Source organism: Eubalaena glacialis, chromosome 1 (genome assembly GCF_028564815.1).
Source record: "Eubalaena glacialis isolate mEubGla1 chromosome 1, mEubGla1.1.hap2.+ XY, whole genome shotgun sequence".
NCBI classification, from domain to species: Eukaryota; Metazoa; Chordata; class Mammalia; order Artiodactyla; family Balaenidae; genus Eubalaena; species Eubalaena glacialis.
The window spans coordinates 39,031,617-39,055,907 of record NC_083716.1 but is presented as its reverse complement, the minus strand read 5'-3'; the positions used below and the strand labels follow the sequence as shown (position 1 = coordinate 39,055,907).

The 24,291-nt window shown below is 35.6% G+C and overlaps 1 protein-coding gene across 1 annotated transcript in view; it reads right to left on the bottom strand.

The window, feature by feature from the left end:
* Positions 1-24,084, bottom strand: part of ATAD1 (ATPase family AAA domain containing 1) — a 62,167-nt gene extending 38,083 nt beyond the window's left edge. Inside the window, exons 1-5 of the mRNA XM_061195556.1 lie at positions 23,994-24,084; positions 20,885-21,059; positions 10,133-10,231; positions 8,143-8,263; positions 3,013-3,213 (exon numbers count right to left, since the gene is read on the bottom strand). Coding sequence (XP_061051539.1) covers positions 3,013-3,213; positions 8,143-8,263; positions 10,133-10,231; positions 20,885-21,059; positions 23,994-24,037 — 640 coding nt within the window. The 5' untranslated portion in view covers positions 24,038-24,084. The remainder of the gene's footprint in view (positions 1-3,012; positions 3,214-8,142; positions 8,264-10,132; positions 10,232-20,884; positions 21,060-23,993) is intronic.
* Positions 24,085-24,291: the final 207 nt, after the last annotated feature.

Here is a 24,291-nt window from a genome sequence, read left to right as displayed (position 1 = left end):
TGTACTTTCTGCTCAGGTCTTCTGTAAACTTAAAACTGTTCTAAAAAATAAAGTTTAGTAATTAAAAAAAAAAAAGGTTACTGAATATCTGAGATTGCAAGAAGGAAAGAAAAAAAATCCTAGAGATCAGAAAAAGAGAGAACTGAAAAAAAGAATGGTGAGATTTTGAGGTGATTATGCCACTGTTTGTGTGTGTGTTTGTGTACACAACAGGTATGCATGGGTAGCATCAGGAGGTTCTGCTTTGGTGTTAATATCCATGCTGAAGCCGAGATGCCCAAAAGGATGTACACTCACAGAAAGTATAGACAAGAAAAAAAATTCTGCTCACCACTACAGGGAGTTAAGGACGCTTGTCTGTCTTGGCCTGGGCTCTGGAGGGAAATATGTCCCCCCTGAAAAACTAAAAACCAAGATCACAGGGGCTCTCTCTCTCAGGCCTGAAGTCTAAATTCAAACTGTCATTCAGGCTAGGAACATCCAAGTTGAGAAATTAGAGCCTAAAGCCTCTAAGTGGAAGACAGAAAAACTATTCTGGATTATTTTAGGCAACACAGAATTCTCATATAAAAGCAAGTCCTAAGCAATCTAGAGTTAGAAATGACACACGGAAACAAATTACTATGAAAGAGAGTTAACGATATAAAGAAGTAAAATTTCAAACAGAACAATCCAAAGAACTATATAAAAATAGTATGTTTTAAATTTTGAAGACATAAAAGGGACTGAAATTTTAACAGAAGAGCAAGTTATAGTGAAAATAGATAAATTTGAAAAATAAACAAACAGAACTTCTAAAGTTCAAATATAATTGGCAGAATACAAACCCAATTGTTGCAAGATTGAACAAAGCCAAGCAAAGAATCGCTTTTTATTACTTACTCAATGACTGACTGACTTTTGAGTTGCACCATTATTTTATGTATCAACAAAAATTTTTAAATACTGCCAATTAAATTATAACATGCTATCCCAATTTCAGGGATGTTAAAATGTAAAAAACTAAAATAAAACAGTATGTTTTAGAACTGATGAAATATGGTAGAGAACTAGATGCTACAACTATGGAAATGACTCAAAATTAAGTAGAGTTGAAGAAAAAAAAAATATATATATATATAATGAAACAGAAGTCTTGCAATATTCAATAGCAACTAGAGAGAAAAGATAGATTAATTACAAAGAAATATTAGGCTATAAGCAGAATTCTCAAAAGCGACAAGAAAGACTGGTAGGCAACAGACTTCTAGCTTTAAAACGCTGAAAGAAAATAATTCTGTAACATTTAAAAGTAAAAACAGAGTCAACACATTTTCACATAAAGACAACTCACTGTACTCACAATCGTTGCTGAAAGAATTTTGACAGACTTCAGTAAGAAGGAAATTAAATCCAGAAAAGGCAGGTGCAAGAAGTAATAGTGAGCAAAATAACTGGCAAAGTGGATCTCTAAACAAGCACTGCCAGTACAAAAATAACAACTAATATGGAAAAGTAAAAAACAAGAGAAACTGTTAACAAAAACATATAAGAGATGAGAGGAATGATTAGTATTCAAGAGTTCTAAGGTCCCTGTATTATTTGGGAAGAGGCGAGAAATAATTAGCCTAGACTTCTAAGACAAGTAGCTATGCTAAATGTATGCTAAAAGAAAAAGAATACAGTTGACCCTTGAAGAAGGTAAGAGTTATGGGCGCTGAGCCTTTCCATAGTCCAAGATCCACGTATAATTTACAGTTGGCCCTCCATATCCACGGTTCCTCCGTAGCTGCAGTTCATGTGGTGATAAGAGTTTTTACTGTTGAGAAAAATCCATGTATAAGTGGACCCATTCAAACCTGTTGTTCAAGGGTCAACTGTACGTAACTTCTAAACCTGTGTGAGGGAAAAGGGAATAAAAAAAGCACAGAAGTCCACTAGATTGGTAAATATCCATAAAAAGCACACAGTTATGTGGTAGAAATAAATCTAGATATATCAGCTATCAAAATGAAAACAAACTGACCACAGTTCCTGGTTAAAGAGCCTTAGATTAAAATTTTTAAAAATCCAGCTATATGCTCCTTTGTGCAAAAGTCAAAGCAAAAATCCAAAATAAATGGAATAAATTGATGAGAAAGATACACAAGGCAAACAAGTAACCAAAATACTTTATATCTATACCTATCTTTCTCTCTATGTATTTCTATATAGCTTATCATATTACATATAATAGTAAATTCATTCAAAGCTACAGTTTTAATTATTGTAGCTTTATTATAATATATAAATTATAACAAAAATATAGATGATCCATAAAATAGAGAAAAAGTCCACTAATATAAAAGTCATGACATACAGAGAAAGATGATCTATTTATAAGTTGACTGTCCATATGGCAAGGAATTAAACTAGATTCCTACTTCACGTTATATATTTTAAAAAAGAGAGTATTTATGGAGGTAGTGAAGGGATTTGTAAACCAGACACAAGAAGTATAAACCATAAAGGAAAAAAACTGATAAATGTAATTACATTTAAATTTAAATCTCCATAAAAGAAACTATCATAAAGTGAAAAGACAAGCCAGTCTAGAAAATATTTGCAATCATAATAAAACCTCATCAAAGAATTACTAAGAAAACTGCAAATAACCCCAAAGAAAAACCAGCAATTTACAAGCAAGGAAACCTAAACGGCTAATCAACATGTTAAAAGATGCACAAATTTACTAGTAAGCAGGGAAACATAAAACAATGATGAGATAATTTTTGCTCTTTAAGTTGACAAAAATTAACGATACTGCCTGAAAAGGTAAGTTTTGGGGGAGTATGTAGGGAAACAAACTGTATACTGGTGCGAGTGTAAACGGGTATAACCACTTTGAAGAACTGGTAATCCTAGTGAGGTTGAAGATGGACACATCACACAACCTAATGGTTCAACTTCTAGATATCTACCCTGGACAAACATATGCATGAGGAAATATGTACACGAAAGTCCACTGCACACTGTTTAGAAAACATAGCATACCTATTTCGTCTATAAAGATGATGGAAGGCTGTAGCTTTATGGCAAGGGAGAAAACAGCAGCAGCCAGTTTCTGAGATTCTCCATACCACTTATCCGTCAGTGTTGAAGGCTGAAGGTTAATAAATCGACAACCTGCTTCTTTGGCTGTAGCCTTGGCAATCAACGTTTTACCACAGCCTGGAGGCCCATAGAGAAGGACACCTGGAAATTAACATGTTATTGTATTATTTCCTTTAAGAGAAGGAGATATTTGCTAGTTTATGGGATAATCAACATAATATTAATTCTGTCCACACTAAACTTTTTCACAATATTCACTTCCATTTTTATTAATCTTTTCTTATAGTAGAAAGGAAGGTGCTATATTCTAAGTTTGTGTCAGTGATGACATGTATTTGGGATTATAGCACCCTTGTGCTTCCTCCCTTCATGAAATGGTCCAGTTCAGGATATTAAAGACAGTCATCTTGACATCCAAACTCACACCTCTTGAGCAACGGCTGACAAATAAAATCGTCTAATGCCCTTCCCCTTCACAAGCTAAGAGCACTCTAGCACAATGACAACAGCCCAGAGAAAATGAACAACTTCAAAACAGACTGTAGAAAACACTGTTTTGCTATTGCTCAGAGACTTAAGATAATGATCTTTTCTTAAAAAGAAATCACCAGTCACTCCTGTTTTAATTTCCTAGAAATAAAACTGTATTATTAACCTAGAGTCTCCATTGACAGCAATTTGCTGCTAAATGCAATTTAAGGTAAGTCTTTTAATATATAAAAGATCTAAACAGGTTGAGGTCTTGAGCATTTGGGGAATCATCACCAACTGTTTTTCATCTAAAATGAGGTAGCATTTTTTAAGTTAATATAATACTAAAATTATGGCCCTGACTACAGATCATTTACAGACAGGCCTGACAAAAATCATCATCTGCAGACTTCTTTAACTATTTGCTTAATCTAGAGTTTCTCGACTTTTCTCATGTAATAGCACTTAAAGAATGACAATATTGGGAATTCCCTGGCGGTCCAGTGGTTAGGACTCGGTGCTTTATTGCTGGGGCCTGGGTTCCATCCCTGGTTGGGGAGTTAAGATCCCACACGCCATGGCCAAATAAATAAATAAAGACAATATAGGCAGCATGCTGGGGTAAAATGGAGAGAATTTGGAGTTACCCAAAATATTCCTACTATGTAATAAAAATAAAAAACAAAATATGAGGGAAGAAAAATAAGTACTTTAATATAACCGCCGCCCCCAAAACTTACATTTTTTTAAAAATGAGAAACTTGAGCTTGGTTCTATAACCTAGCAAATTTTTTTCGTGCCACACATTTCAAAATAATGTTCAAACTCCTCAAGCACACATAGATTTTTCTAGCGGTCTTAGTAATTCTTCAAGATTCAACTAACTCATGTTTAATCATTTTAAACTAAACCCTTCTAAAGCTGATTTAAAAACTTAAATCCATAAGCACTGCCAGTATATGTTAATATTGTCAAGCAGTCCTTGCAATTTTTAACTACGTTCATTTAGGTACTAAAAGTTTAGTTAAGTCAGTTAAATTTGAACTTTCTACTGACACTTTTAGATGGCTCATGTGAACAATACAGAATATAGTCTAATGCCATCGAATTCAAGTAAAGCTGAAAACATATGGGATAACATATGGAATTATTACATTTATTATTTTGATCATATAATTTAATATGGAATGCAGGTCTACTAGCAAACTTTTAATATGTATTACTTGAATCTCAGGTTTTTAGAACTAATGATGCAAAACTCTTCATATTTTGTTGACTTTGCAGCTACACCATCACTTCATAAACACATGGAATACTCTCAGACTGTCATACTTGTTTCAAAGTATTCATTTATCACTTTGAATATTTTATTCCTAATAGTTTAGTTTTGGTACCTCCTAGTAGGATTAAGTTTTTCCAATTATTTCAGGGATTATAATTAGTGTTATTAATTTAGCAGTTATTTACTAATGTCTAAAGATTTAACATGCAGTGAAAACTTTTGGATTTCATAATCTTCTGGAGGATGGAGCTGTGACAGATAAGGTTCACATGAGGAACAATCAATGCTCACTTCTTGACCTGGGTGGTAATTACATGAGTGTTAGCTTTAAAATTATTTATTCAACTGTTTAATCCCCATTTCTGTATGTATGTTAAGTTTCACTAAGATTCATGTTGTCTCATCTGATACTTTATCAGTGAGTACAGCAATAATACTATTTGAAAATGGCATGTTTTCTATATCCTTTGTTGAAGTGGACTCCACCATGTTAATATTTATGAAGATAAACGAGTGGTTCTGCAAATGAATGTGAGGCATTTAGCTTTATTTATTAGTTTTATAACCTTTTAACTAGTTTTTAGAACTTTGATACTTTTACAACCATTTTCAACAGGATTAAAAATGTGTTTATTATTTTGTGCTTTGTAGAGACTTAAAAATTCAAACCCCTCTTTAAGATGGATGTTTTTGACAAAGGCTTTACTTCGTAAGTACTGCATGCAAATACAAGATTTAGGATGAGGAACAAAAGAAGTATTGGGACAAACAAATCCAAATTTGAGATAATCCCCATTAGTGGAAAATACATTACCTTATTAGTGACCAACTTTTCTTTCTTTCTTTTTTGGACTAGTTTATTTACTTTCAAGGTTTAATAAAATATTTGTCCAAATGGTGGAAAAATAAATATCTGTAAAACTACTTAAATACAGAGTACTGGCGGGGGGGGGGGAGTTATAGGCCTTTATGACCTCAGAAAGTCCATCTTTCAAAACATATATTTCTTAACTACATTTTAAAGAATGCATCAAAACATGGAGTATGATGACATCCACAAACATGAAAGTTATGTGCCAAAATAATGATTACTGAATTCAGATTTTATAGAAGGACCAGACAGCATTCAAATCGATTTCTTTTTTTAATTTCTTTTCTTTTTATAATATTTATTTGGCTGTGCCGGGGCTCTTAGTTGTGGCATGCAGGATCTAGTTCCCTGACCAGGGTTTGAACCCAGGCCCCCTGCATTAGGAGCACGGGGTCTTAACCACTGGACCACCAGGGAAGTGCCTCAAGTGGAATTTTAACTATTGTAAATTTTTAAATGTTTGGGGGGAAGAAAGGGTTACATTTTTTAATGCAACCATCAGTATTTTATGGCATGTTCTTGTAACCAATAAGTGACACCATATCTTTATATGTTATTAAGTATGATTATCAAGTGTCACACATTCATGACATAACAAATCATTCTCAAATTAACTTTCTGTAGTCTGTGAGGCAGTGATCAATTTCAGCTTAGACAGCAATGAACTAAGGAAAACATAAAATTGGCAATAAAGCAATGACTCTAACCTAGGTAACCTATTTCCAGTCCCCAAATGGAACAAGTATGGTATGCAACTGATTGTATACTCTGCTTCTGTACACCAATATCCAATTTATGTTGGGGGTCAAAAAGTAAATCAATGATTTTTCAAACTTTCGTTCTTGGTAAAAAATTTTCCAAAAATGCAAAGCTGAAAAAGCTCAAATAGTAAAACTTTAGCTTACATAATAAGGAAATACTCATGTAACTTAAAAAAAATTTTAAATACACATAGGAACCACCTTCAGTTTTAGATAATGCTTTTAAATAAAAAGCAGATTTACATAAGGCTGTTAAAGTACTCCCTCATAATTTGGTATCTGCTATGCTAATTGGGGCTTTAAACCAAGTCCAACTGGTGAAATCACCCAGTTACCTGGCCTAAGACATCACTGATGAGAAAAGCTTTCTCTAACAGCATAAAAAAATTTCCTAAATTCATTAACATTGTGAAAATGAGACATAAAAATTGACAAAAGTTCTTTCTTGTTCACACTATAAACAACCTGCAAGAGGGTACTGAAGAACTTAGTAATCCAACATTTGCCTTACTCTTGATCTGGGCTCAGATAAATCATTTGAAATTTTCTTTGGGGAAAAAAAAAATTTATTTTTAAATCACAATAGAGTAAATGCTTCTTGTTAGAAAAAAAGTAGCTTTGTTGTTTCAGAAAGTAAAATACATAAAAAACAGATTTGTTGTTTTAGTTAACAAAAAGAGAATGCCATTTTTGGTGGTAACTGTCAGCCTCTATTTACCAGAAACAAAAATTTTCTACTTCATAAAAATGTACAGTTATTGGCTTCAATTACCTTTGAAATATAAATTAATGCACTTTTTGATATAGCTGCAAAATTAGTAAGATTATAAACTGCAACTTATACATGTTATTTTGATATTTCTAAAGATCCTTTTTTGAGAAATGCATTTGTCTAATTATTTGATTTCAGTCTTGACTAGCAACCTCTCTAGTTTTGGCAATACAATAAAGAGAAGCTTCTACTAGAAGCTTCTACTAAATAAGCTACGCTACAGCGTTTGTATTTGAAAGCCATGGCAACACACTTCTACATATCTCACTGTCAATTATCATGTAAGCTACATTTGAATCACCTTTAACAAGTCTTAAACATGATCAATATATGAATGGCCAATAATAAAAGTATTATATTTAAGGATGTAGTTATAAATACTTTCAATTCTTGAGTTCCAAGGCTTTTGAAGTAATCACTAACTAGGAATAAGAAAATGTTTCCCTTAAAAATAAGTAGTATTTAATTTCTAGTTCATCTGTAGTTCACTATTTCCTTAAAAACAAAACCAAACAAAAAGCTACCACTGCGATCTAAAATAAAATTACCAAGAGGAAAAAAAATCACTAGAATCATGAAACAACCAGAAGTCTTATCTTGAAGACAAAAACCCATACTGTTACTTTGAATTTTTTTTTATCCTTTATTTCCCTAATTTCATTTTCTTATAAGTAATAAAAATGAATTTGAAATAAAGGGATTATTTTGATATGTAACTATGGGGAAAAACTTTACCTAAATTTGGAAGCTGAAGAATAAGCAATTATTTTAAAATCATTATTTATAAAACAGTTCACTGGATCTCAGCAGTCTCTTGAAAACCCAACTTCAAAAACATCAGTTCTATAATGGCAGAAAGTTTCCATGTTTTCCAGATTTTTAATGCTTTAGCAAATATAAACTTTTACCATACCTTTTGGAGGCTGCAAAAGCCTGGAATTTTCAAACAAATGCTTCTTTTTGATAGGTAAGATGACTGTGTCTTTCAGATCCGTAATGACATCATCCAAACCTGCTATATCACTCCAAGTAACCTGGTAAAAGTTAAGGTCAGCATGAAGTTTTACAGCTAATGTATATTCACCGAAGTAAAAAAGAATCCCCCCAAATGGCAAGCCTTAATTATACCTAAATAGTAAAATATAATTATACCTAAATAATAAAAGTTTAAAATGATATATTAATATAAGTACTTTTAAGCAATACTGAAATTATTAAACTACCATGAGCTGAAATTTAATAGTCAACTACCTATTCAAAAAAAGAAAAAAAAAAAAAAAAAGGCCCTAGGTCCAACACTCAAAACTCTGAGTTTTGGGATCTAACAAGCTGACCTCACTACATTAAGATGAGGAAATACTCCACCAAGAAGAATGGCAGAGCCAGCTCAGACAGACAGTTCAGCACTAGCTGAGTGTGCCTAATTCACAGATGATGCTGTCAAACATAATAGGAATGAATTTAGAAATAAGGCTTATACTCACCAAACTGGGCTTCTGAATTTTACTAATTAAAAGTAAACTGTGTCAAAACTTGGCTTATATCTTTATAGAGAGTAAATGGGGATACATTTTCTCAAAACTGATACAGCTTGTGTATTTCAAAGCCTTCCGACTCAGCTTAAAAAATTTTTTTGGGGGGTGGGCACTGGATAAACTAACTGAAAAAGACCTGAAAAACAAACAAAAACAACCTAGCTTTAATTTGGAAGAGTAAAGGGGCTGGAGGTGGGGCTGGTCAGAAGCAATATTTACAACACATTTATTTTCCACCATAAAAAAAAAAGTGAAAAAGCGCAGCCAGATCTGAAAAAAATCATCACTTACTTTCACTGTAGCTATAACAAAGAACTGAGTTCATTTCAAATGGAGGATTAACTCTGGAAAAGCATGTATGTCTCTGTGCACACAGATATTAATAGACACTGTAGATTTTTATTTCCTAGATTTGGAGATAAGGATATCGTATTTCACTCTATTTATTTACACCTATTGTTACAAAATATTCACAGAGGATTTTAGAGTTTATAAATTACATTAATCTGATGCTCAAAATAATCCTTTAGAAGTAGGTAGAGCAGGTATTACATTGTCCCTGGATTATACATGAGGGAACTGAAACTCAAAGAGAAAATAATTTACCAAGGCCATAAATGGAAAAACTTGGATTCAGAATCTTGTGTTGTCTATCATACCTTATAAAAAATCTAGATTTGAACTCCAAGTCAAATATCCACAAGACTTAAAGCAGTAATTTTATATGCCACAAAGGTGAATATATAAAAGTACAGGTTTAACTAAACAAACGTGCACAAAAAAAGTTAACACGGCAGGCCCGAGACGATTATCCTTGGAAAGGCCTGCTTGCAAGGCTAGCCCCTGGCTGGAGTATGGGAGATACTTAGATTTCGGGAGAGTTTCCTCCATTTTCCTGATGAGAACAGCTCACTGTGCCTAAACTGTTTGTGCAAACAATATGGTTTATGGTGGATACCTGTTTTGCTTATGGGAGTCTAGAATTTTGATACATGTTAGGAAGATGCAGTCTATGTGACCAGTCCCAATTAAAACCCTGGGCCCTAAGTCTCTAATGAGCTTCTTTGGTAGATAGCATTTGACACGTGTTCTCACAACCTGTTGCTGAAAGAATTAAGTGCACCCTGTGTGACTTCACTAGAAGACTCTTGGAAGCTGGTGCCTGACCTCCTCCAGACTTCATCCCATGCCCCTCTTTGCTAATTTTGCCTTGTATCCTTTTGTTGCAATAAATTATATCCAGGAGTATGACTACACTGAATCCTGTGATTCCTCCTAGAGAATCATCAAACCTGGTCATGGTCTTTGGGACTCTTGATACAAAATGCTAGACAAAAAAAAATATTAAATAAGATTAAAGATACCTACATGCATGTTAAGAGGGTCTACTAGATGAGCAGCAATACTCATTTCATATTCTGAAAGCTTCACATTTTTCACACCAATTTGCTTCATTAATTTTTCTGCCTAGAAAGAAAAAACAAGCAACCTCCTTTAGTTTGATATTTAGACACTGGCACTCCATAACATGTAACTGTGAAGTCTAAAGAGCAATCAACAGACATACAAGATTTTCCAGAGATATTCTATGCCACTTGTTTCATCCTTCCCCATTCTTAAGTCCTTAAGTAAAAAAAGATTTGAAGGTCTACTCTACAGAAACCAGGGCAATTTAAACCAGCTTTTGGGAAATGAGAAAATAGGGTACATGATTGAAGAGATATATACACGGCCTCTCATTGCTCCAATGAGATTCTAAGGTCCAACTTGATTTCTCTTTCCCAGCAGGATTATCATGACAGGTGAAAATGAAGCCTCAAGATGAAAGATCGAGGAGTTAAGGCTATCAAGAAATGGACAATTGGAGTTTCTTTCCTTCAATTGACAGAGTATCTGCAAACAGGTGCCCAACTTTCCTCAAATTACCCATATATCTACAACAGGTGTTCAACCTAACTAATTTCAAATTGTTCTGAGATACTATCCTTTTTAAAGTCAATTCTTGGGGCTAGGCAACCAGAGATAATAAAAATAATTTCCAATTAGAAGTATACTTGCATATATTTTTAGAGCTGGGCAAAACTAGCCTTAAAGCTATAAGCTCTAGCAAAGCAACACAGCTTTCAACTAAAATAAAAATAATGTTAACAGTAAAACATTTACTGAGTGTGCCAAATATTATGCCAAAATATTGTAGATGGATTAACTCATTGAATCCTCAGAGAGATCCTATGAGGTAGGTACAATTTCTCCCCAACACAGAAAAAGAAACTGAAGCGTAGCTCAGACTAAGTTATTTGTCTTAGGTTAGAAGTTAGCAAATGGAAGAGGCAACATACGAATCCACGCAGTCCCAACTCTAGAGCCTATACTCTAACCATCATATATATTACCTTGGTTTCCTCAGTTACATGACTGGAGTTTGTGGCAACTAAAGAGTCTTTAAAAATCTAGACATAATATATTCAAATTTCAATTAAGTGAACAGTTTTAGAAATGAAGGTGCTCTGGTAAATCATATTTACCTAAATTTTTGTTGTTACATTTTCCTAGAATACTTTTGATTATATATAATCTTGCTATTTGTCAGGGGTATTGCTACTCTTAAAAAAAATCACATCATACAGCATTATAGTTATAGACTGGTTAGAGGATCAGGATGTGTGTTGATCATATCCTAGTAATATAGCATTTTTTTTTTAAAAAGTGCTATGAACCACATCATTTTTCCTATTTAGCCACCCCTGTGAATCAATGGATAAAGCAGCCTTTTCCAGATTCCTTTATCTCTTCCTTACAAATATCTTCTCTTTCACTGACTTTAAATGTCAGCTATGAACAGTATCCTGTTTTCTGTACCTATAACAGCATTAATTTCTCTTCTTTTCCTTTGTTCTTCTATAAATGTGAAGCCATCCCACATGTGTTCTTTCTAGGCCATGCTCTAATACAGTGGTTCTCAACCAGGGGTGACTCTGGCACCCTAGGGGACATTTGGCAATGCCTGAAAATACTTTTGGTTGTCACAACTTGGGTGGGTGGGGCAGTGCTACTGGTATCTAGTCAGCAGAGACAGGGATGCTGCTAAACTATCAAGAAGGCAAAGGATATCCTGCTTCCCCACCTCCATTATCTGGTCCAAAATGTCAGTATTTGAGAAACCATGCTTTTCTCTCTATCAGCTACTTGCCCTTAAAATTTTACTCTAGGCCACAATTGCCTCTTGCTACCTTTATTTATATTTGGAATTTCCTAAATAAAAATTATCAACTATGTTGTTTACTTTATAGAGACAGAAAACGCTATAGTTGAGTTTACCTAGAATCTTTTCTCCACAACAGCAGTTCCATTTAACAATGTCTTCAGGTTGCATTAATAACATTGATAGGAAAGAGAAAAAAAAAAATAACATTTATTGAGCACCTACCACATTCCTGGCACTGTGCTGGATACGGTTTACAATCAACCCTTGAAACCATCCTGAGAAGTAGCTATTATTATTCTCATTTTTCAGATGAAGAACTCAAGGGTCAGAAAAATGTAAAGAACTGGCAAGATTACACAGCTATGAATTAGCATTACCAGAGCTCAAACTCTGATCTAATTTCAAAGCTCATGTTCTGTTAAAACACTAACATTTCTCATTTGGGAGAGCAGAACATGCTTAACACACAAGTAAATGAAAAGAAAGCACCCCAAAACACATCATATCAGTACCAAACTGTGTTCCAGGAACAAGTTATCCAATTGTCTAGCTTTGACACATTTAACTGAGCCCTTATTTCTAAAATGTTTTACCTAGAAAAACAAAATTATGATTGGACTACTTGAAAAATGGCTTATGCTCATGCAATGCTTTACTGTTTACAGCTTAATGACAATTATACTTTCTAGTCACCCACATTTGCTTGGTTTTTAAAGTGGGTCTCTCCCACTCTGTGGAGGGAAAATGGTGAACTGTGGGTGAGGAGTCAGAGGTAGGAGGGAAACTTATTTTTTACTTTATACCCATCTTTTAAACTGTTTCATAGTATTTTTTATCCTTTCACTCTATTTCACTTTTTCTCCATGTAAAGTATTATTTGAAAAGTAAAGAAGTGGGGTAGGAAATAGTGAACTAATATTTCTGCCTAGAATGAGGAAGGAGGAAATGGAGTAAAGGAGCAGCTGAATAGAAACACTCATTTCATAAAGGTTCTAAAAGAATCATAACATTGGTTGTTCTTCTGGAAGAATAATTTTAGAAAGTTAGAGATAGCACAACAAGAGTGAAAAAACAAAGATGAACTAATTCAACTTATTTCAAAAAACTTTTACTGAGGTCATAGCTGAAGTACTCCAATTTTAAGTGTAGATACAGGAAATTGATATAAAGCTTTAAAAAATACATTTAAGTAGGAAATAGCAAAGAATTTGAAGAATTATCTTTATACATTAGGTATAAGCCTTTACCACAAACTTACATTAAAATTCTAACAAACACCCTTTTCTAGACATGCGGAGACAATTATCTTCTCTTTTAGCGTTAGTGCACTTACATCTTCTGACTTTATCGTATAACCCAAAAGTTGCTGGATAAGACGACTTTCTACTATAATACTCTTCTGCTATGTTACTGTATAAAACACTATAATGCACTGAGTTTTATCTCGAGTTTCCCTCTTGTTGCTTTTCTTTCCTCATCACTTCTATCTATCCCCTTGGCCACTCAGGCAACACTAACTGCTTATTCCTCACTGATTTCCCATCTGAATTTCCTTATTTACTTCAGCTCAGTCTTCTATGATTCAGCTCCAGTAAACCATGGTTTTAGGGCCACTTGATTGGTAATGCAGTTCACAATGGCTTCCTGGTGTCAACAAATGTTAGCTCTTCCAAATGGTAACTGGCATTCTATGATGGCTGCTCTTAAAAACACCTGGCAGTTGAGAATTCCAGTTTAAGATTTTCAGTGTATCAGTCCTTCACAAACTATTTCATCTATTACTTATATCAAAATAACTGAAATGAAGTTTTGAACCTTACAATATCAATGATAGGACTAAAAGTATGGAGACATTAAGTTAATGACTAAGGTCACAATATATGACCTTCACGTGTATGAATTCTCAGTAGTGAATCTTTCCAGGCCTTTGACAACTAAACTACAATCTCAGGAATATTATATAGTCTAATTAATATGCTAAACAAAATACTGTATATACAAATGCCCAGGAGAAGTCAAGCATTAAGTTATTCATCCTGTACTTGAAAGCTCTTTAATAGTACACCTAGAGATTCCCTGTTTTCTAACATCTCAATTAACCCAACCCATCCTTTTATTACATACATACCTATCAAAACTCTTGTGCTACATCTCAATATGATCCAACGCGGCACGTGCCCAGAAAACCCTCGTCCCTCTTTAACACTCTGCTGAAACCATCTCCTCTCTCATTACCAATTAAATATCCCACATTTCGTAAGGCTGGAAGTTTTCCTGGCTTTAGGCTAGAAATTATTTACAAATATCCTGTTTAATCCAAACGTAAGACTACTTCTAGGTTACTCTTCCTGATCTGAATGCACCTATGTCATCCTTCACCTTGCATCTCAAAACTGCACTGCCTTTAAGCTCACATCAGGCCCACGGATTATCTGGTAATCTCAAAACGTTATCTAAGCTTTTATAGTCAGTGTTCTTCCTCTGTGACCACAGGTGTCATACCTTCCTCCTCTCCCACATTCACACCTGATCTTTGCCCTCAATACGCACTCTAATTCCTTAATTCCTTTCTATACGCCAACTAAATTATCCCCCATCTGACTTCCTAAATGGCCTGTACCACAGAATGTCTTCCGTAGAAACATACGATTCCTTACACTTATTGTTATACCAGTTAGCCCTATCTTCAATGCAGGTTCAGCACCACCATTCAATTTATCTGCTCCCAACCTGCTGAGAAATGCTCAAGAAGTTCATAAAAACAAAACAATTGAGTTCCTAATAAACTCATGCTTTCTTCAATTATGCCCTAATGTTCCATAACCTACTATGATTTATCTCGTTATATACTAATCACATATTTACCGCAGCAGGTCCCAAACCTCCTCCACTCCCAAGCACGTTTAGTTACAACCTCTCCCCTTTGTCGAGAATAAAACAGTTAACTCTACCTTAAAATGTTCCTGTAACTACCGATCCCAATCCCTCCTGGTTCTTCCAGGACCTACCTCCCTCCTCTTTGGCAGCAACTCTCTACCTGCTCCGCTAGTCTTTTCCCCTTTCTTCTTTACCTTTCCCTCAGCAAACTCTGCAATGACTACGGTCTTTTACTTCAAATTACACTTGCTGTCCCCAGTGAACGGAAATTGCTCTCTTTAATGATTTCAATAAATTTACTGATTGCTTTTTTCGTTCACATTCCTCATGACGTCTTCTCCTGGATCATTTTATAATACAACATTTACAACCAATTCTCTTTTGCAACCTTCTTTTCCCTTGGCTTTGGTGACTTCACACACACAAGTGATTTTCCAGATGGTGGGAAAGAATTTAAGAAGGGGCTTTTAAAAATTATATTTAACACCCCACCAACTTCCCCAAATTCTGATGTTTCAAAATGTAACATCCTTCCATTTGAAAATAACTGCCACAGTGAACCACTGTTACAATCTGCAGTATCTTGTATACTTCAAGGTAAGTTGGGGTGGGAAAGACTGGTACCAACAACTTACATTATTCTGGTTTTATTCCTCCTCCTCTGGCCACTTATTTTTTTAAAGAGTACTTTTATTAAAATTGGGTAAGTTAAAAAGAATATCTTTAGAACATGCAGATGAGGTATAAAGAACCACAGAGTAGGTGCTCAATGAATACCTGTTATATGAATAAATTTAAGTCTTTAATCCCAGGAAGAGATTATTGTGCACGGAATCAAGTAGAAATCAAATTTTATTCCCTCCCATACAGAGCCAATGGTCTAAGTATCATTTATTGAAAAGTCCATCCGTTCTCCAATAATCTACAAAGCAAAGCCAGTTATGTCACACATCGTTTCCATATTACAGGTAGGACTGTTTCTGGACTCTATTCTGCTATATTTGCCAATCCACCCCTGTGCCAATAGCACATTGTTTTGTTTTGTTTTTTAATTTATTTATTTTTATTTTTAATTTATTTATTTTTGGCTGTGTTGGGTCTTCGTTGCTGCACATGGGCTTTCTCCAGTTGCGACGAATGGGGGCTACCTTCGTTGCGGTGCGTGGGCTTCTCATTGCAGTGGCTTCTTTTGTTGCAGAGCACAGCCTCTAGGCTCACGGGCTTCAGCAGTTTCGGCTCGCGGGCTCTAGAGCGCAGGCTCGGTAGTTGAGGATCACGGGCTTAGTTGCTCCGTGGCATGTGGGATCTTCCCGGACCAGGGCTCAAACCTGTGTCCCCTGCATTGGCAGGTGGATTCTTAACCACTGCATCACCAGGGAAGCCCGCACATTGTTTTAATAACTATAGCTTTATCGTAAGTCTTGATATAAACAAGGCAAATCCTTCCTCCCCCAACACACACGTCTTGTTTTTCAGGAGTGTCTTGCCTATTAATAAACTTTTTATTCCTCAATACAAATTTTAGAAGAAAAATACAACAAACAAAAAAAGTCTTTGGGTATGTTTTAATTGGCACTGAACTTAAGCCTTCAATAGTTTTATAATTTTTTCTATAAATGTGTTGTATAACTTGTGTTTGTCAGTTACTGAATATTTTTGATGTTACTGTAAATAGTATCTTTTAAAAACTGCATTTTCCAACTGTGGTGGGTATCCAGAAATACAGCTGACTTTTGTGTACTGATTTTGTATCCAGCAGCCCTTACACTCTTATTAATCCTGATAGTTTATCTGTAGGCTTTCTTTGGCTTTCTATGTAAATTATATTACCTGTGAATAATGACTGTTTATTTTTTTCCAATACTTCTACCTCTTATCTTTTTTCTTGACTTATGCATTAGCTAATAATCAGTAAAAATGTTAAATAGAAGTGATGACAATAGGCTTCCTTGACTTGCTCCTAATCATAAAGAAAATGCTTTCAATTTTTTACCATGAACTATGTTTCCTGTAGTAAATTCATTCTATCATGCTAAAGACATTATCTTTTATTACTATTTTCTAAGAGCATTTCTAAGAATCAAGAATAAGTGTTTAATTTCAACAAAGGCCTTTGCAGCATTGATATGATCATAGTTTCATCCTCAAATCTGTTAATATAGAGTATTAATATATATGCATTTTTAAATTAATATATATGTATTTTTTTTTCCCTCAGATGAAGCCAGCCTTTAATTCCTGGGATAAATTCAACTGATCATAATATCTTCTTTTTTTTTTAATTTTTATTTAATTTATTTATGGCTGTGTTGGGTCTTCGTTTCTGTGCGAGGGCTTTCTCTAGTTGCGGCAAGCGGGGGCCACTCTTCATCGCGGTGCGCGTGCCTCTCACTGTCGCGGCCTCTCTTGTTGCGGAGCACAGGCTCTAGAGCGCAGGCTCAGTAGTTGTGGCTCACGGGCCTAGTTGCTCCGCGGCATGTGGGATCTTCCCAGACCAGGGCTCGAACCCGTGTCCCCTGCATTGGCAGGCAGATTCTCAACCACTGCGCCACCAGGGAAGCCCCATAATATCTTTTTTATACACTGCTGAATTCAGCTTGTAAATATTTTGTTTAAGATTTTTACATTCATTTTAAGTTTTGGAATTGTTGTTATGCTACCCTCATAGAAAGGTTTGGTGAGTGTTTCTCATTTTCTACACTCTGGAAGAGTTTGTATAAAATTGTTATTATTGGGCTTCCCTGGTGGCGCAGTGGTTGAGAATCTGCCTGCCAATGCAGGGGACACGGGTTCGAGCCCTGGTCTGGGAAGATCCCACATGCCGCGGAGCAACTAGGCCCGTGAGCCACAACTACTGAGCCTGCGCTCTAGAGCCTGTGCTCCGCAACAAGAGAGGCCGCGATAGTGAGAGGCCCCCGCACCGCGATGAAGAGTGGCCCCCGCTTGCCGCAACTAGAGGAAGCCCTCGCACAGAAACGAAGACCCAACACAGCCATAAATAAATAAATAAATAAATAAATAAATAAATAAATAATTTTTTAAAAAGAGTAATCTTTAAAAAAAAAAAATTGTTATTATTAATTTGTTTCTTAAATGTTGCTAGAATTTGCCAGTAGAATTCTATGAGCCTGTAGTTTTCTTTATGGAAATATTTTTCCAATATTAATTTATTTCAAAGTTATGGAACTAACTATTCATGTATTCTAATTCTTAAGTCAGCTATGGTAATTCATAATTTTCTAAGAGTTTGTCCGTGTCATTTAGGTTTTCAAATTTATTGACATACTTATTAATTGTCCTTATTTTTAATGTTTGCAGCATCTGCTATTGCATGTCTTTTATCATTCCTAGTAATACTTATTGGTGGCTTCATTTTTTTCTTGACTGGTTTTACAGAAGTGTCAATTTTATCAGTCTTTTCAAATAACCATCTTTTGGTTTTACTGATTTTCTCTATTATATATTCATTTTCTATATTTCTATTCATTCTCTCATATATTCTATTTTCTACTAACTTATCTTTATTATTTCCATTCTTTCACTATCTATGGGTTTATTCTTTATTATTTCCATTCTTTCACTATCTATGGGTTTTTATTTTAAAAATATTTTCTCCAGCCTAAGTTGGATACTTTATCAATTTTCTACCTTCTTTTTTAATAAAAATACTTCAGACTACAAGTTTCTCTCCTTTAGAGACCTCACCACTCTCAATAGTCAGCAGCATCTATCATAGTGACAATTACATAAGCTCTCAACAAATACTTGAATGTATAAATCCTAATGGTGAAAGGAGGAAAGTGGAGGAGTAGTTTGGGAAAAAACCCACAAGTGATACACAGCTACACAGGAATAGCCCTGGGGCCTACGCCATCTCACTGAGACTCACTGCTCTAATGAGTCCAACTATTTATGAGCATCTGATAAGGAATCTCCAAAGACTGACCTTTTTCCTGAGATTTAGACCTACAATTTCAACATTTGGATGAACATTTTTCTGGATTCCTACCACCAACACAAACTCAATACGCCCAAATCAAATGTCATTTTCCCATATACTTGCCCCACTTACAGATTCTAAAACTATAAAAGATACTATGAATCTCTGAGGAGTCCAGACAAATCTCAGATTCATCTGTAAGATGTCCTTTTTCTTTTCTCTGTCATCACAAAGTCCTTCCAGCATTCATCTATTTCACCCATTCCACTCCTTTTGTCACTCCCTTATTCTAGGTCTCTGCCAGGATTACTGCGGTCTATAACCAACCGATCTTGCGCCTAGTCTCCCTGATTCCAATTCCTGTTACATGCTACAGTAAGGTATCCTTAAAACACTGCTGTGCATATCACCCACCTACTCAAAAATCTTTCATGGGATATACAATGGAGAAAAGATAGTCTCTTCAGCAAGTGGTGTTGGGAAAGCTGGACAGCTGCATGTAAATCAATGAAGTTAAAATACTCCCTCACACCATACAAAAAATAAACTCAGAATGGCTTGAAAACTTAAATATAAGACATGACGCCATAAAACTCCTAAAAGAGAACATAAGCAAAACATTCTCTGACATAAATCGTAGCAATGTTTTCTAAGGTCAGTCTCCCAAGGCAACAGAAAAGCAAAAATAAACAAATGGGACCTAATCAAACTTATAAGCTTTTGCACACCAAAGGAAACCATAAACAAAATGAAAAGACAACCTACAGACCAGGAGAAAATATTTGCAAATGATGCTACCGACGAGGGCTTAATTTCCAAAATATACAAACAGCTCATACAACTCAATAACAAAAAAACAAACAACCCAATCAAAAAATGGACAGAAGACCTAAATAGACATTTCTCTAAAGACATACAGATGGTCAAAAAGCACATGGAAAGATACTTAACATCACTAATTATTTGAGAAATGCAAATCAAAATTACAATGAGGTATCATCTCACCAGTCAGAATGGCCATCATCAAAAAAAGTCTACAAATAATAGATTTTTTTTTTTTTGATGTGGACCAATTTTAAAGTCTTTATTGAATTTGTTACAACATTGCTTCCGTTTTATGTTTTGGTTTTTTGGCTGCGAGGCACGTGGGATCGTAGCTACCCAACCAGGGATTGAACCCGCACCCCCTGTATTGGAAGGCGAAGTCTTAACCACTGGACTGCCAAGGAAGTCCCCCAAAAAGTCTACAAATAATGAATGCTGGAGGGGGTATGGAGAAAAGGGAACCCTCCTACACTGTTGGTGGGAATGTAAATTGGTGCAGCCACTATGGAGAACAGTATGGAGATTCTTTAAAACACTAAAAATAGAGTTACCATAGGATCCAGCAATTCCACTCCTGGGCATATATCCAGAGAAAACTATAATTCAAAGAGATATATGCACCTCAATGTTCACAGCAGCACTATTTACAATAGCCAAGACATGGAAGCAACCTAAATGTCCGTGGACAGATGAATGGATAAAGAAAATGTGGTATATATTTACAATGTAATACTACTCAGTCATAAAAAAGAATGCAGTAATGCCATTTGCAGCAACATGGATGGACCAAGAGATTATGGTACTAAGTGAAATAAGTCAGACAGAGGAAAACAAATATCATATGATATCACTTATATGTAGAATCTAAAATATGATACAAATGAACTTATTTACAAAACAGAAACATTTCAAATGTCAAACAAAGCAAAATGTATACCATTACTGAGGACAAAATTTTTTGTTTAGTCTGCTGAAAAATTTTACCTAGATTCCTTCATTTATAAGCTGACAAAAATATTCTAATTTGGAAATTCATAACAAAATGCTGTAATATTTTTATTCTTCATCATTCTTCTAAGTTGCTTATACAGTCAAAAAGGATTTGAGAAACAAATACTTTTTTTAGGAATAATGAAATTAAATATTACATAAAAACACATTTCCACATGGGTCTTATGGAACTTCTTATTGATTTCTAATTCCACTATATCCTTAGTTTCATGGGAAAATATTTAGCTACAAGAAAAATGATCCTCAAACATTTTAATCATACCTGTTTCTGAGCTTCTACTTTCTGCTTTCTGGTTGGATCAATCGCATCTACCATCCATTTGATTGTAAAGTATGTTACTGCACCAAATATTGTCAAACGGAAAATTAAGCCAACAACTTCATTCCGACTCAAGGGACGAGAAAAGGCTTCAGCATGTACCATCTTGATTGTTAACCTTGAAAAACAAACAGAAATGCCACCAGGTAGTAACTAGATTCATTAAAATCGGGAGACTGATAGGTAGTGTAAACTAAGCAAGAAAAACTTCTAGTCAAATTCAACATTACCTACCTTAAAAAAGTGTTTTATTTAAAGAGAAATGGATTTTTAAATGTTAAGTAAATAAACACATTTTAATCTCCTCTTGGAAACTGAGGTTTATTTATTAGAATTTTTAATAAACTTTTCTAAAAGCTCATATAATTTAAGTAGAGAACAATTCTATTTGAAAAATGCAGTAAACATCTTAAAGCATTTACTGTTTTAATCAGCTTTTAAATAATTATGTCAGAGAACCTAGAAAAATAATGACTATAACACTTATCCAACTGAAAAAAGGCAGCCCAACAATGAAATACCTTACTAATGCGATGGTATACCAGGTAATTTTTGAGTGAAATTCAAACTGTGAACAGACTCACTTTTCTCTCATACTTACTTTTAAAGGCTTCCAAGCCTGCTGAAATGTATACATGCTATTTTCTCAACTAACAAGTGACATGAAATTTTTGGAGCCATCTTATTCTTTCCAACAACCTAGCTAAATAGGAAACAACAGAATCTTCAAAATGTTTGACCCACAACTATACAGCTCTCACTCAAGATAGAGAGGAAAAAAGGACGCAATATGTCTACTTTTACACATATGCCTAAGCAGTTACATCAACCACAGCTTGGCTTACAGTAGGCATGCACACCTGTATCAAAGGCAATGACCATCCAGTAGAACAAGCTTTTTATGGATGATGTGACTATCACATTTTGAGAGATAGAATCTCAGCCTCAAATAATGCCATTATACTCTCGCAGCATAGGAGTGTGCTGAGTGCTATGTGACTCTGGGGGAAAAAAAGTATATTTTGCATTCATGTGAAAAGGAATAAAACAAAATTTGTACAGATGGCTCAGAAACAGGTGAAAATTAGGTGCTTCATAGACTAATATCTATGGTCGTTCCAGCTCTAAAATTATTGTTTCTATTCTCACTAGTACTATTCAGCTAAAGATTCTCTTCAATCATTCCAACAGAATTGCTGCCAGAATTTTGGATGATTTCCAAAAGAAAAGTCAAGGATTCCAACCTTCTGCATTACTGGGAGACATTCACTTCACAATAATACATTATTTAATTTAAACTTAACAACTAAATAACTGAAAGCCTTCATTTTGGATAAAGAAATTTTGGCCTTGGGATGTTAAATAATTCAATTCATACAATAAAACACTTATTGATCATGTATATAGAAAGCCTACTATATACTGGGTATACAATAATGGCTAAGACACAATTACTTTACTCAAGGAATGCTTAGTACAATTATCTTATTAAAAACGAAGCTAGAACAACCAACCACCCCACCAACAAAAAAATGAAGCTAGAAAGAAGCCACTTGGTTAAAATCTTTCATGTAACAAATCAAATTGTGCTTTCTTCCATCAGCATGGATTCCTAAAGATGGGTTAACAATACTCTCCTTCTTATAGGAAATGAAAAATTGTCTTCCCTAGCCTTTATTCCAACACAGTAAATTTGAAAATGCAGTTGTACCAACAGGCAAAATAAAGATTTACTAACTTAAACTAGTGATATTCGAATAAAATGTTTTCATTTATTTAAAGTTTGAGAGAGTAGCGATAAAGCTGCCACCTACTGGATGTTCACTGAACTACATGAGCTAGGACTGCTATCAGTACCTCCCAGTCAGCAAGAGAACAGTTTTTAAATCTATTTAAAAAATCAAGACACAAAACCTCTGTTAACTATATACTTTACTATAATTAAATTATTAACCGCAATACAGTACTCTGGACCTATAGCCACTTCTAAAACAGTCATCCTTCTTTTAAAATGACTTCAAAATCCTGAAATGAAACTGAAACTTCTCCTTGTAGGTTGTAACTGTATACACTTTATTATACACTCATTTATCATTCATATGACATAGATATGCCTGCAATGTAAGGCCGTTACGGTAACAATACCATTACAGCAGAATATATAATAAAAGTTGCACATGCATACAACAGTAGGGACTGTATTTCAATTCTGTATAAACATCAGGATCAACAAATACACAAATATACACATAAACATAGATGGTGCCATGTACAAGAAATATGGCAAAACACTGTAATTCAGAGTTATCTGTTAGGCAAATATGATACCAGATACTTTCATTTTAAAGAGTTCTCCATTTCAGGGTAGAAAAATTAAAAATTGTACCACCTCGTCAATGAGCAGTTTACGGACAGGTTAAGGACCAAGAGTAAAGTATTCATATCATAGCATTTCTCTAATTCACCGCAGTGTTTTACAAAGTTTTTCTCAACCCCAGAAGTCCCAGTTTCGCAGACATCAAGGCCCTATGAACACAGCCTATGACAATGAAAGCCTGCCAACCTTCACATAAAGGGCAGGTTATTATTAACACCACCATCCTCTATGAAGGCGTGCCTAGGCTTGAAGAACCTCCTTCACTTTTGCACTAGGTGGTAGCAGTGCCTGTGCGACAATCAGACCCGCTTCATTCTGGCGGCCTTTGCCTAGGACCCCGGTTCTGAGGTCGCCCGGAACGACCTCAAGCCCCCGCAGCGACCCGGCTGCCTACAGAGATTCCCTGGAAATGGCCTAACTCTTGGGGGCAGCGCTAACGGAGACCTAAGGGCCTAGGCCGGGCCGAAAGCCAAGGCGGAGCCCGGGACGCCCTTGGAGGTTAATCCGCTGGATACGAAGGGCTGCGAGAAGCTGAGGGGCGGCAATGAGGTGGGGCATGGAAGGGCGGCGGGGTGACCTTTCCCACTCGGCTCCCCGGACCCGAGCCAGTCCCTAAAGGACCTCAGCGGGACCCTTCGCCCGTCCCACGACGCCCCGCGGAAACCCGCTACTCACCCCCCGGGCAGAACAGCGGCCGCAAGAGGCCCTAGCAGCCTCATACAGGAAGGAAACGCCGCCTGGGAAAGAACTCTTCCGGGGGGAGTCGCGGCCCGCCCCCTCGCACGGAGCATGCGCCACCGCGGCTGAGGCCTGGAGGGGCGCGTTTCCGGGTTTTGGAAGTGGTGAGGGGGAATTCGGCGGGAGCGAGGTCGCGCTCCAGATTCCTAATCTGCTATCTGCTGGGCGGAACCTCTGAGTTTAGCTGAGTCTCGGAGATGGAATTGGGGCAGGCGCTTGTCACATAAAGTCCGTG